We start from the raw sequence: 15,419 nt of genomic DNA on the forward strand, positions 1-15,419 counted from the left end.
AAGCAGCTGAAGATGGTTGGGCCTAGGACACTGCCTTGAGGAACTCCTGCAGCAATGTCCTGGGGCTGAGATGATTGGCCACCAACAACCACTACCATCTTCCTTTGTGCTAGGTATGACTCCAGCCACTGGAGAGTTTTCCCCCTGATTCCCATTGACTTCAATTTTACTAGGGCTCCTTGGTGCCACACTCGGTCAAATGCTGCCTTGATGTCTTTCTAATGGCTCCACACAAACTACTCAATATGAACAAGACAGGCTGAGAAATACTTTTCAAAAAATGACTGGAAGAAAGAAAAAAATAAGTGTCCCTTAAGAAGAGGTGCCAATGAAACATATATACAAATAAAACTCCACAACATGCTTGTATTTGAATTGAATGGCTTACTTCTCCCTCAGATACCTAGCCAGAACGATCGGACTTTCTTGCATGTTTGCTTATGACTAATGCTCGTCATGTATAACTTTTGGCTTATCTTAGCAGATCTCTTCAAGTCTAACATCATCTTCCTGATATTATTCCGGGTTCTGTGGGTGCAGAGACGGCAATCATCCTTTCTGCCAGCTCCTTCCTGTCTACCATACCAGGCAGTTCTGTGAGGAGCAGCCATCCATTCCAAAGATTGTATATTTCCTTTCTTGCATTCCTTCAAGCAGTGCTTCCATTAATTGGTCATTAATGTGTTTTTTCCTTGACTATTTATGCTCCATATTTCTATACTACCTACCTAGTAACATTTGGGAGCCTGCTAAGGTTGGCCCAGGGTTTATGATTCTCATTTCACATCTTTTTTATATCAGATATTCTGGAATTTGTAAGTCAATTCTGACCAATGTGTGGAATTCATTGCCAGTTAGTTGACCGCTGTGCCTTGTGATTGAACGTTGTTAAGGTCTGCCATCTACTGTAGGCCTACAGGCTGTGCAGTGTTGGAAACGTACCGGGGTGGGATCAGTCCTTCTATCAACAGTGTCAATAATAGGCTAGTCCTTGACTTCTGTCAGAGTCTCTGAGCCTTTCTTCCATTGTTTGGAGTCCAGAAAAGCCAGGGATCAGTTGATAGCACAACATTTCTGGTGACCTGCTCATTCCTCTCCCCTGAAAAGTTACACAAAGCCCCTCTGCATTAACAGTCCTTCTTACCTCCTTCACCAGTGCCTTAATGCTGCATTAAAGAACATTGAAAGCATTCAGCTGACCTTTATATAAATGACATACTGACAATGCAGACATTGCTATGAAAAGACGTTGCAGTCTAAGGTGTCAAATGTGATATAGGTGATTAATTTAATGGCGAACACAATAATTTCCTTGAATTCAATTCTCATCCATGTGACAACCCACAGTGCCTTTCATATAAGAAATGTTATTAACTCGGCCACTCCTACGAAGTGCTCCCCCAATGGCTTCAGCAAAGCTGGTAGAAGGCTGCCTTTGCTCATGTTGGGACACTTGAGGTGTTCATGGCGGGCAATCTCAGAGCTTGAACCCAAGAGAGCCAGGCTGCAGACTGTAGCACTTCAGCTGCTGCCAGGCATCATGGCAAGTTTTTGTTGAGGGGGTGGCGAAGGAGGAGACATGCTGACATCCTGAGAGAGGGCATCATGTGCTGCTCCCATCGTGCCAGTGCCACACCCATGGGACTGTGCCTTTTCCCTCCCACTGATGGGTAGAAGAGCAGATTATAGGAGAATAACTCCTTGAAAGCCCCTATCCAAACGGTCCACCAATCTCTCCAAGGTGGAGCACATGTTAAAGCCCAGAGTCTGGATGGTAGCTGTTTGAGCTTCCATCAAAGCTGCAAAGGCTGATAACACAGACTCTTGGTATGAGGGACCAGGCTTGGCGTTCCTGAAGGTGGCCACATGCTCCCAGGTAGACTGCAGAATGCTAATGCCACGGGATAGGACTCCTCACAAGATGGAAGCGAACCCCTCCATACTTTCAGCAATGGTGTGCACCTGTAACTCAGCATTATCCAGACTGTTAATCACCGACATTCCCGTACTGAACGCAGTCGTTGCATCGTTTATCAGTCCACGCTTGGACCTACTAGAACTGGCGCCTTCCCTGGCGCTTCTCTCAACATTTGAATGATCCTTACCGTAGCTTAATTCTTAGAACTGATGGTACATGGTTCTGAGCAATGTCTCATACAATTGGTTCATCTCTACCGGGCACCATGACGGTAACTGGACTCGCGTGAGGTTCAGAATCACTGAGGCGATCTGATGGTGTACCTCGTGGTATAATACCCTTCCCGTGGGGACTAACACTAACCCATTCCCGGGACCCGGTGTGGTGTGCGGACAACCTATCTCATCTTCCCTAACTGGTCGGGGTGTTGGTGGGAGCCTCTTCTCCTGTGTCACAATCTCAGTGGCATTTATTGTGTTGTAGGGATCCAGGGTCACACAGGAAATGTGACTCCTGTACCATCCCATACCTGTCCCTTTGTCCTGCCATTGCCTCTGGAAGGCAATCGACACACCCTTCCAACAGACCCACAACGATCCCCACACATACAAATAAATCCCTTGTTCCTCCTTCCACCACTTGTTCCAACACACTTCTACACCCCCTTGTTTCCCTGTGATAGTCGGTAGGTGTCGTTCCCTAGCCTCTCCCATGCTGCTGTGGCGTTGCCCTTGTCCTGATCTAACGTCCTCAACCACCACCATCTTCCCAGGGAATTATGTCCCGCGCATCTGAGGCAGACGCGCTTGCCTTCAGCTACCCTAACCCTGTTGGTGACTATCCAAGTCCGGAGACACGGCGTGGATGCTTCCCCGAAGGTGTACCCAGTCTCATTCAGGTAGCGCGTCGAATTCAACCCTACCCACCCAGGCCACCTCCCCACATGGGAATACTGACCCTGTCCGTCCACTGTCCCCGCGCCCCCTTTAGTCACCATCGGTCCGAGTCCTCCAGTACATCCGTACACGAAGGATGCTTCGGTATCTCCCCTCTTTGCGCTTCCGGTCTGGAGCATTCCCAGGATGAATGCCATTGTCAATAATGGCGCCGTGTGCTGCCCTTTTCCGCTGGGCCTTCGTGCTCTCTGAACCCAAAAAACAAACAAACTCCACCATAATCCTCAGTGCGAGGCGACTACCTCCACAGGTCCGTGATTATTAAACAAACATTATTGTGAAACTGTACAACACAAACTGAAACTACTATATACATGGTTGTCGACAAAACCACCCACGACTACAGGGAAACTAGCCGGGGTTATTGCGATGCCGTGGGGGTGAATTTGGTGGCGTCCACCGCTCCGGTGGCCGATACACTCGGTCGCTCCTTCTCACCCCTACCCTGGCCTCTTCCTCGTCATCCCACATGATCGGTGGGAGACCACGGCTCACCAACGAGGACACCTGACCTGTGCCGTCCTTCACCTTGGCTGCCTTTCTCTCCTCCCTAGGAGTATGTAGCTTGCACTGATTGATGTGCAGCCATCTCATCCTCCTGGAGAGCTTCACTGCATAAACCATGGGGCTAGTCTTACCTACGATGTTAAATGGCCCCATATACAGTGGCTCGAATGCCCCTACGCGGGCGTAGTTACGGACCATCACCTGGTCCCCGACCTTCCATTCCTGGCAGCGCTGTGGCTCCAGCAGTAACCGATTCTGCCTGTGCTGCCTCCCTATATTACCTGCAGCTTGCAGGTAAATCGCCTGCAGCGTCTCGTGAAGGTTACTGACAAACCGGTCTTGCTTCACTTCCCTGAGCTGCGTCTCATTCAAGCCTGGCACTAACAAATGTGTGGGGGTCCTCATCTCTCTCCCCGTCATTAACTGGTGTGGGGAATACCCGGTGCTCCGGGACGGGCTAGCCCGTACCCCCATGAGGATCGTAGGAAGGGCCTCATCCCACCGCTTGGGAAAAGCGCCAATCTCCTTCCTTAATCTCTCCTTCAGGGTCCGGTTTATGCGTTCCACAATTCCCGACGACTGAGGATTGTGGGACACATGCCACTTCCCCTGTATCCCCAAAAGCTGAAGCGTGGCCTGCATTACCCTTCCGGTAAAGTGGCTCCCCTGGTCGGACTCCACCACGTGGCAACCTCCACCGGGAGAACATCTCTCTCACCAGCAACCTCGCGGTTGCTAATGCTGTGGCCGACCTGCAGGGGAACGCTTCCACCCACTTCGAAAACACATCTACGACCACTAGGCAATTCCTCTGCCCCAACCTCGTGGTCGGCAGCGGCCCGATGTAATCAATTTGCAGGGACCGCCATAGCCCCTCTACCCTTCTAACGTGGCCCAAAACTGCCTTCCTTCGTTGGGGATCGGGGTTGTTCGCTGCGCACACCAAACAGTGAGTGCAGAACTCCTGTACGTCCCCTCTAAGTTGAGGCCACCACCTGGCCTCTTCTACCCGCTTCCACGTTGTCTTTGGCCCGGGGTGCCCCGCTCCTGGTCCCCCATGTGCCAGCTGCAGGAAATCCTCCCGGTGCTGCTCCGGGACTACCCATTTGTCCTCCTTAAACAGCATTCCTTGTTTCAATGTTACATCGTCCGCTCCATACGGTCCTTGTACATTCAATCCTTCTTTCAATGCACCTATGACCACCTTGATCTCGGGGTCCTGCTCCTGCACCCGGTGCAGATCTGGGACTAACACTACCCCGTGTCCCTCCTTTGTCTCGAATCGCCCCTACCGGGCCTATCGGATAGGGGTCCCATACTTCTCCCTCTCTGGCCCCCTTCTTGGCCAGCTCGTCTGCCCTAGAATTCCCCTTCCATCGGGGCTCATTCTTTGAGTGGGCCTTGACCTTATGGATATAAAACCCTTCCTTCCCCTCAACGGCGCTCAGGATTCTCCTTAATAATGGTGCTGTTACTGGGGGCTTCCCATCCGCCGCTCTGAAACCACGGCTACTCCAGATCGCCAGATACTCAGTACATGAGTTACACGTGAACATCGAGTCTGAGCAAATGGTGTAAGGAGGGGGAAACAGCGCAGGGTGCGTGACCACGTATGCTACCGCCGCGAGTTCAGCTTGTTGGGCGCTCAACTTTACCGGGAGTTTAATCGCCCTTTCCGCCTGGTTCTCAGCGTCATAAATCCCGCAACCTGTGAGCCTCTTGCCCTTCACCACCAAATTGGACCCATCAACATAGATATCCCGGCCAGTAGGACAAATACCGGCCTTGAAACCTATGTCCTGGTCCCAAACCCCCTCGACCGAGCACCTATGGGGCTCTCCCGTATAAAGGAGGTTCAGCGCCAAGCAGGGCTCCGTGAGTCCCTGCACTTTCAGATTTAGCTGAGACAGAAGCAAGGTCCAGTGCGCAATAAGAGCACTGGCTCACTGTACCGTCCTTGATCCTGCCGTCCAGCAGCATCTGAGTGGGGGTGTGATGGGTTTAATAGAGCTGGAAGCACTTCACGGCCCAATGCGTAGCCAAGAGGTGCCGCTCGCAGTTGGAGTAGCCCCACTCTACATCCGTGAGGACTCGGGAGGCATACACTACGGGCCTCAGCTTGTCATGCCGCTCCTGCAGCAGCACGGCCCCCAAGCTGTGCTCGCCTGCAGCCACCTCCAGTGAGAAGTCCTCCCACCCATTCACAGCCCCTAGTGCTGGCGCTGTCAGGAGATCCCCTTTGAGGCACTCAAACGCTGCCTTGCACTTGGAATCCCACTCCCATTCGACTCCCTTGTGGAGGAGCCGAAGTAGAGGGGCTGCTGTGGCGGCGTAGCCCTCAATAAAGTCTCGGCAGCACCCAGTGAGTCCCATAAAAGACCTTACCCCAGTAATGTCCTTTGGCTCCGGCAACTCCCGAACCGCCTCCCTCCTTGCCTCATCTATCGCTCTCTCTCCTGCCCGTATGGTCAGACCCAAGAACTTGACATCCTCCTGACCAATCTGGGCCTTTTTGGGGTTAACCTTCAACCCCGCCTCCCTGAGTAACTCGTCTAATAGGGCCCCATGCTCCTCCTCCCCTTCTGAGAACAGCAAGAGGTGATCTACATACTGTACCAACTGGTGGGGTTGGCCGAATGCCTTCAGGGCTTCAGCCATGCTCTGGTGGAATATGGAGGGGCTATTGTGAAACCCCTGGGTTAGGCACATCGACGTGTACTGGTGTCTCTTGAACGTGAACTTGTACTGGTCCTCCCTTTTCAGGGGTATGGACCAGAACCCGTTGGAAATGTCCAGCACCGTAAACACTGTAGCGGTGGCTGGAATTCCCCTATCACCTCGGCTACGGTTGCGACCGTGGGCGCGCACGCTGGGATATTTTTGTTGAGGACGCGATAGTCCACCCTGGCTCGCCACGACCTGTCCGGTTTCTTAACCGGCCACAATGGCGAGTTCACATGGGTTGCTATAGTTCTCAACATCCCCTGCTCTACAAGGGATCCCAAGTGCTGTCTCCAGGTCTGCCTCGGCTTCCTTCGGGAAGCCGTACTGCTTCTGTGGCCGTGACATCGGGTCCCCCTCGACCCGGACCTCCATTCCCATCATTCGGCCACAATCATACTTGTGCAAGGCGAACGCTGCCGAGTTCGCCTGCACAATCCCTTGGAACGGGGCTGGGGTGCTTGCGACCAGATTCCCTAGGTCGTAATTCCCCTTCTGCCGCAAGGTGCAGCAGCTCCCCTCGCTATCCCTAGCCCTTGGGATAACTAACACTTCCTCTGTCTTCTCGGAACCCCCTGCTCCCCACAAGCAGTGGTTCCGGAGATCCACTATCACTCGGTGCGCCAACATGAAGTCGGCCCCAAGGACACCGGATCCCGGCTGCTTCCACCTGAGAAGCACCACCTTCCACCGTGTGCGAAGGGTTCCCAGGTGGACCTCTAGTGGCTTGGAAATTGTGCCCGCCTGCTCGTCTCCTGTGAAGCCCACTAGGTCAAACGGCTTCCTGCTGGACAGGGGTGAAGTGGCCGGGTTATCTTCCTTGATCACCGTGCTCGATGCCCCGGTGTCAATCAGATACTCCCCCTTGACCCCCTCCACCTCCACGCAGGGTCTGCCCCATTCGTCATAGTGCAATGGACACAGGAGTATGGGCCAGGCGCTCTCTAGTCAAGGCTGTGGGGCTGCAACAGGGGCTGTGCTGGGCACAGCTGCGTCCAGCTTCCCCTTCCCCTGCGCCAGGATCTGTCTCACGGCACGCATCAACAGGGTGAGCTCCTTAGCATCGCCCTCCTGTGCGCGCTCCTGGTAGGGTCTCTGCACCGGCCGATCCAGCCGAGGGCAGTCCCTCCGGTAGTGGCCCGTCTTCCCGCACCCAAAGCATGTTACATTTGAGGGCCCACTACCCCCATCGGTGCGCCACTCCTTTTTATGCTCTATCGTGGCCCACTACCCCCTTCGTGACGCCATTCTCTCCTTTTCTCCCCGTGATGAGCCTCATGGAGTTTCCCCTTCCCCTTTGGCTCGTCCCCGGTGTCATTCTGGTACGCCGCTGTGAGCCGGCGCACCACCACTTCCTCGGTAAGATTGGGGTCTTCCCCATCGAACCGGTTGTCGATGCGCTGCCGCACCCTTGGTAGGCAATTCGCCACCAAGAGTCGCAGCCAACGACTCCTAGCATCCTCTGTGAGCTGGAACCTGTCTCCCACTATTCCTACCGTGGCCCGGCTGTACACCGGCCACAACCGAATCGCGAAGGCTTCCAGTGGTTCATCCGCTATCTGCTTTGTCCTTTCCACCTGGGCAAATGGACTATCCTTATGATGACCCATGGCTCTGAGGATTTCTTCCTTCAGCTCTTCTGTACGTCCGCCCCCGTGCTTAACAGCGGACGGGAGGCTTCCGTACAGACGCCCATCTAGGGAGAACAACAAGAGCTTGTTGATCTCCTCCTCATTACACCCATGGAGCCCACCCACCTGCTCTATTGTAGCAAAATGGATGGAGGCATCCCCTTCTCTCGTTATGTGCGGTTTCCCCGCCATCATTGCCTGTAACTGCTGCATGTCGAATGGAATCACGTCGTCACTCTGCAACTGCCCTCGGTCCCCGTTTACTGCCGGCGGGCCGAACTTCTGCTGTCGCAGAGGGCACATGGGTCGCCTCGGCCTGACCGGACCCTCTAGGCTTCCCTTTCCCGGGAGCTCCCCTGCCCTCATTGGACCTACCAGGGGCCTCCCTCTGGTCCCAATGGAGCGTCCAGACCAATTCGGATCTTCCAGACCTCCCCTACCCATGGGACCCTCGAGCTTCCCCGGACCCTCCGGACTTCCTGTGTTCCCGAGATTCCCTGGCCTTACCGGACCATCGGGGTCTCTCGCATACCCGGGGTTCCCGGACCTCGTCGGGCCTTCCAGGTTCCCCGCACCCATGGGATCCTCAGGCCTCCCTGGACCCTCCGGACTTCCCATGTCCCTGAGTCTCCCTGGCCCCGTCGGACCATCGGGGATGCTCAGCTCCATCCTTTGGGGTAGGCTCCCCCCATCAGTCCCACCCTGGGACCCTACGACCACCCTCACCTCGGGTTCCGCTACGCTACCTCCCCATCGTCTCCCATCCCTGGCCACCGAGGCTGCCCCCGGTGCTACCAGACACACCATTCCTCTGGCGTTGGACAGAGCTTGGGTTAACTCCTGAATCCTTTCCTGACACAGACTGTGATCTGTCTCCCTCCCTGGGTCGTTTCTTTCATCACCATATATGCGCCCCTCGTATCCCTGAGGCGCTCTTCTAGCTCTGCATTCTCATACTCTAATGCCCGTATTTCATCCAGACTGTTCCTAACCAGGGTTCTTGCCTCGGTCAGCTCACCCCTTCGGAATTCTACCTCGGTCCGGGAGGCTTTTACTTGGTTACTCATCTCACGCTCTGTGTAGTGGAGCCTTTCTAACAACTGGCTCGACACTACACCCCCTGCTTCTGCTTCCCTATCTGCTGCCTCTAGTTCCTGCTCTAGCCGGTCCAGCTGCTCTCTTAACAGCTGGACTCGTTTCACTAGACACAGCAACCAAACGGCCTTCTCCTGAGACTTCTTATGGTCTTTGGACCCCGTCCTCACCAGCGCACTCTGTTGCAGGCAGCTGGAGTGTACCAAGTTCAGAACCCACTGCTTAGCCACATTAATCTTCACATAGGTATAGCTGTTAATCCGCCTTTCCATCCCTTCCAATTCTACTGTGCTATGACTCAGTGATCCAATGGGCACACTGCCTGTTTCTCCTGCCTGACTCGCCATTTCCTTGTAGGGTGTTTTGGGGTTGTTCTCACCCTATTGATCGGTGCAGATATCTGGTCCCCGGTCTAGCCAAGGAACACTTATACCTCACGGATCGGGGGTTCAGGAAACGGGACTTACGCTAACACATCCAGTGATGGATCACGCAGTCGAATAGCACAGATAACACACAAACTCGGTGTTTGAATTGAATTGGAATGTTGGTTTTATTATACCGTCAACATGAAGAAAATAACGATACAAACGGTCCTGCACAGTACATTGAGTTACACACACCCACTACAGTACTTTATCCCGCTAAACTAAGAGGTTGGAGGGGACCCTGGAGACACCTATCACACACACACACACACACACACACGTATGGTCGAGGCTCACCAATCCTTTGCACTTGCAAGTCTGGCTGACCGGTTCTCTCACTTAGGGTTTACTGGAAGCTGCTCTCCTCCCTGGAGAGTTCAGGTGAAAAAAACAAGAGGAGCAGAACAAAACACAAGCAAGACTGCAAAACAAGAGACAGGCAGAACAAGAGCAAAAGCAAGAGAACAAACCAAGAGACAGGCAGAACAAGAGGAGAAAACACAAGAGAGAGAGGGGTTTCGAGTTTCCACTTATATACCCCTCTCTTACAATGGTCTTTGTCACTTAAATGAGGCACTTCATGTCTGTTTAAACAGTTACAAAGTCCTTAAGAATCCTTGATGGCTTTTGATGGTCTCTCATCATGTTGCAATTGCTTTTCTCAATGGGACATTGTTAATTCCGATTTGTAGCACTTGCCACACAAGGCTCCTTTTGTATCCAATGTCCTAGGTGTTGATCAGTTTTCTTTAAAACAAAGACATGGCCCCGCCAAGTCTGGAGCAGTTGCCTCTTTCAATGGCCTACTGTCTTTCTGATCGTTGACCACCTGCTGTAGGTTTTGCATTAAAACAGAGACATGGCTGAAGCAGTAATTCTCCCACATTCCACTGTGTGTGTTGTTGATTCGTCTGGTGACCTCTCACTTATCCTTCCATCTTAGGATTTTAGTCAATGGCCAAAGTTTTCCATACTCAGGGAAAAGGTGGAATTCCCAGAATTCTTACACTAGGTATTATTGACAGAGATGGAGAAATAAACTCACTCATGCTGCTTTTGCCAGGTAGTTGAAGCATTTCCTACATTGAATCCCATATTCTGGAGGTGTTGCTCCTGGAACTGACTGACTCTGCCACCAGGTGTGGTGTAAGTCTGTCTTGTCATGGAAAACACAGTGTCCCTCCTTGCCCTTACGTCTTCCACTAAGACCTCCATGGAGGTGTCAGAGAACTTGGGGCAGGCTTACGATTCATTTCTTTGTTCACAAACCAATCTGTCAGAAGTGAATGCATCCTCCCTTTACGAGGTTCATTCACGCTTTAAATAGGCTGCTGGAGTCGCATTGGAAATCCCACTGGAAAGTGGACAGGCTGCCCATTCTTGACACAATCTGGTGGGCAGCCCGTCAATGAAATGCAAATGAAGCCCAGAAGTTAAAATAGCTTGGGCTTCAAATTGACAATGTCATTCTACCACCCCAGCCACCCGAAACCAGCTGCCAGTTAAAATCCCCTCCCACCTGTTTCCCCCCATTCTGGTCCAATTCTAATATATTGGTCAGAAGAGAAGTTAATTGACACCAGACGATATTGAGCGTGGGCACAGAAAGTTATTGTAATTTGACTCGCATGTTTCCAGATTATCTGGCACATCAGTAAAAGAATGTGGGAATAATTACAAGCCGATAAGTAACTGAGATGTACGTCCATCTCCAGGAAAGGCACTTACTGGCAGGCCCAGGGTTCCCCATGTAGTGGAGGCCTCTCACAGCTGTGGTTTTGTAGATGCCTAAAGTCAACTCTGGTGAAGTGACAACTGTTACCAGATACATTAAGTTCCTTGTGAGAAGCCAATTTATCTATGAGCGAACATTCTAATGCTCTGTAGTTCTGGTTTAATCAATATTTCAATGCAATTTAAAATTCAAAAGACTTAGCTGCTTTTCTTGTATCTTTCTGAATCTTAAAGTATCCAAAGTTTTAATGTGAACTCCTAGAAGAATCATAATGGGTAATATATTTCCTACAGGCGCATGCAGAGCTTCCCAAACAAAACAAGGATGTACAAAAAGGACGGGATGCATTGTTAGGAGATATCCACAAAGGAATACGGTTGAAAAAGGTGACTCAGATCAATGACAGAAGTGGCCCGATCCTTGACAGTAAGTGCTTCACTCTGGATCTACACAGTCGTCATACACAACTCAGTTTTCTTACTCTTAAAGGAATGTGATGAAGGGACTTTGGATATATGTGATGACGGGTGCAATGCAAAGATTGTAATATTTTACATAAATTGCTCGATTATTTTAGTTTGTAAATTCATAGCGGTACACCTTGTTAGCGGGTAATAATGAATCAGTCATTTTAAGTTGTATGTAAGTAGTAATTTTGTTGGCTTATGCTCCCAGACAAGAGCCTCTCCCACCAAGAATGTATGTCAGAAATTCCAGTACACGCTACATGCAACTTTCAGACTATTTAAAATAACAAACAGAAAATTGTGAAAATTTGGGAAAGTTGCTTCTATAATACACCGTACTCCCTAAGTTTCAAGAATGTATTGCTGTAAATTATTGTTTCTATTGCAACTATCTTAAAGGAAGTTTTGATAGTTGTATCTCCTATAGAATAAGTTCTTAACTGTATTTTATACATTTATTTTTATTTGTCTGCAGAACCTAAGAGTGGAAATGGTACAGGAGCTGTGGGCGGAGGAGCAGCGCCAGCTGCCATGGGTGGCTTGTTTCAGGGAGGATTTCCTGTTCTCAGACCTACAGGACAGAGAGATACTTCAGGTAGTCCTGTAGGATAACTTAAAGACATGTTTGGGGTAATTTTATGAAATCGTTTTCCTGGCGTGGAGACTCGTCTGCCGTGAGCACATCAAAGTAATTTGAAAGTTTGAGCACAACTAGCCCTAATAATAGATAACTAGGAATAATTGCAAGAGATTAATATTAGGATTCAAAGGATGGCCTACTAGGATTTTTGGTTTTGGCGGTGCTTCTTCGGCAGGGTGGGAGTTCCACCTGCACTAGTGGCCCACTCCTGACCTGGGCCAAATTTCTGGGATCAGGATCATTACCACATTTTAGGCAGGCTCCCAGTGGTATTCCTTTTTCCATTGAGGAGCCCACCTGAGTGACACAGGAAATGACAGCAAAGTTATAGTATCCCTCTGGAAAAATAAAATAAATTCTCCATTGGCTAAGGGCTAATATTATAAGCGATCTTTGTTGCTCAGCACAAAAATAAGGTGATTGAAAATATTGCGTTGTCAGTATATAAAGAGTAATTTTTTTTGCATATCTAGAATGTCTCTATATCACCAACTTCATGTTCTGTTCTGCTTAGAGTGTCAAGGATGGACAATCATACATGTTGCTAGAGACTCCGTGGCCATTCCACTCATTTAGTATCAATTTTAAAACCTGCAAATGCCTGTTTCAGGTAGATTCCTGTACTGTTAGGTAGTTCATGGCCAAACATTTTTTTAAATGAGGCACATCTTGAGTGATGCCATCATACCTATTAACTGGCCCATTACAACTGGGACATTCCAGCAGCACTGAAAAAAGTAGAATTCCCAAGTTAACAAAAACAGCTGTTTTGCTGGTTCAACCAAAAAAAAATCAGATTCCTGTTAGTGGTACTTTACATAATATAGTCAAGCCAATGACCAACACACCCTTTAGTGACAGAGGCCCCAAAATTTCAGGGACCCTGCTCTGCTATTGGACGTGCAAATCATTGACCTCATTCCAAATGATGGAGACGAGGCCATTTTAATAGTCGGGGCAGGCAGCCCCGCCTATAGAGGTGCAACACAGGCACGCGCCCCGATTAGATCCGATGGAGAGAGCTACAGGCCCTTGGCGGGTAAAGATTAGACTCTTGGAAATTATTTATTCCTTGCAAGGGAATAAAATTGTCCATTATTGGGTTATTGATCGCCTCTGAGATTGAATACCTTTCCTGCTATTGAAGTTTAGGGCCTTCTTAAGGCTCAGCACGGAACCTATGCTTGCTATCAGCAGGGGTGAGTTCGACTGGCCTATTGAAGGGTGTGCTTGCTATAATTTCTCAGAATGCCCCCACACAACCCCCAAAGTTTGTCTAGTCATGCGGGGAGCAGGTGGATGACTTGTCCATCCATCTCCAACAGGAGTTTGGCCTGCAGGTTTCATGTGATGCACTCCCTCCAGACTTGGTTTATGCCTCAAATGCCTGTGACCGATCCACCTGCTTTCCATCCTCCCCCAGCCTGCCCCAGAGTAGCCTATTCTACATACTGATAGAGGAGGGGAGAGAATAGATTGGTACTTTAAAAATAAAGAAAATTCTGATTGCCTGATGCATTATGGGTAGTTTTTATAAAACCTTGCTTTTTTTTAACGGTTAATTTGAATGATCAGAAATTCGTAAGCCATGCGCACTTGAATTTCCGATATGCTGGTGCACGAGAATCAGCAGCAGCAGCATGGAAGTCAGAGAATTATCCCTTTATTGCCTTAACAAAAATGATAAAATTCCAGCCATAAAGTTTTAAATCCTTATTACCGCACTTAGCGACATACAGCAAAGTAAGCTGTACATTGAAATCGCAGTGCTATTACTATATTGAGGTAAGAATTCCTTTAGTTGCTATGTGTAGTGACATCGTAAATGCGTCCATGAAGATTTCCTCCCTTAGGGATCTCTAGTGAAATTGTGTATACATTTTTTGGGATCTGCTCATGATTTCACTAGAAATACGAAACAGAGAACATCTCCACAAACTCATTTACATTGTTATTGCACACCGTGATAAATCGGACTTACCCCATTGTATTTTTCACCTTGTCTTCCATTGAGTCTTTGATGAATTAAATTCATAGAAAAGATAATTTTGCATTGCAGTACAATAGGTTTTACAGTTAATAAAAAATTGATTTTTTTTTAATCATAGCGGTGTTTGTTAATTTCAGACAGAGGTTCCAAACCAGCTCTTCAGCCTTTTGGTATGAAAATGCAAACATCAAGATACCCTGTCCAGAATGACAGTGCCAGAAGTACATCCAACCCACCTGATCGTCCAGAACCCTTTGATTTATCTAAAGTGCAAAGAGCAATTCAAGGGCGTGTTAACATGTCTGTCCCTACACCTCCTCCCCTTCCACTCACTCTTCCTTCAGATCAGGGTAAATCCCCTCCCTCTTTCAATAATAAACCTACAAAATCAGTAGCAACAACACAATCCCCTCCTCCTCCAGCCACACTTTATCTTCCTCCCCCTCCTCCTCCAGCCGCACCTTCTCTTCCTCCCCCTCCTCCTCCAGCCGCACCTTCTCTTCCTCCCCCTCCTCCTCCAGCCGCACCTTCTCTTCCTCCCCCTCCTCCTCCAGCCGCACCTTCTCTTCCTCCCCCTCCTCCTCCACTTCAAATTGCTAAACCATTTAAATTTCAATACACACAACCACCACCTTCACCTCCTCCACCTCCTCCTCCACCTTCCCATAATTTCCAAAACCAAACTTCAGATTTTTTGTTCCCTGCCCCACCTCCACCTTCATTGCTTTATATTGAAGACGGTACAGATATTCCTCTTCCACCTCTCCCTCCCCCTCCCCCTCCACTACCTCCAGCTCCTTCTAGTACTCCTTACAGAAAAGCTCATAGTCCTCTACCTCCTCCTCCTCCTCTTTTATTGAACAATGTTGAAGTTCCTCCTCCCTTACCTCCAAAGTTACCGAGCTTTTCCAACAGGCCAAGTATGTCTTCAGTGTCTCCTCCTCCTCCTCCTCCACCCCCAACACCACCACCACCACCACCCTTCTCTGCCTATGGTCACCCTATCTCAAGTTCATCTTCTGGTCAAATGTCATACACAACCCAACTGCCTACAAGGGAAGGCCCAGCTAGAGCTGGAGGTAAGAAATAATAGATTATACAGCAACAGTGGTTCTATTAGTAGTGTGGCATTGTCTGTCACAGTGAATTGTAGCTGTAGTAGATTGAGTTAATTAAAAAAACAATTAAGATGAAATTTCCCTAACGGATTAAGTACAGCAGTTAACATAACAGGAAATATTGATTCATGCTACTTTAGGCATATAAAAGGGTAGTTTTAAAAAATGTGGGGTTGGGAAGAGTCATGAAGTCAATAAATTTCAAATAAATCC

The 15,419-nt window shown here is 49.5% G+C and overlaps 1 protein-coding gene across 4 annotated transcripts in view; it reads left to right on the top strand.

The window, feature by feature from the left end:
- LOC137340189 (WAS/WASL-interacting protein family member 3-like) overlaps window positions 1-15,419 on the top strand; it is a 93,651-nt gene that overhangs the window by 60,400 nt on the left and 17,832 nt on the right. For all 4 annotated transcript variants that reach the window (XM_068002593.1, XM_068002602.1, XM_068002584.1 and 1 more), the window contains 3 exons: window positions 11,285-11,417; window positions 11,934-12,053; window positions 14,226-15,167. In XM_068002593.1, the coding sequence (XP_067858694.1) occupies window positions 11,285-11,417; window positions 11,934-12,053; window positions 14,226-15,167 (1,195 nt within the window). The remainder of the gene's footprint in view (window positions 1-11,284; window positions 11,418-11,933; window positions 12,054-14,225; window positions 15,168-15,419) is intronic.

Source organism: Heptranchias perlo, chromosome 2 (assembly GCF_035084215.1).
Source record: "Heptranchias perlo isolate sHepPer1 chromosome 2, sHepPer1.hap1, whole genome shotgun sequence".
NCBI lineage: Eukaryota > Metazoa > Chordata > Chondrichthyes > Hexanchiformes > Hexanchidae > Heptranchias > Heptranchias perlo.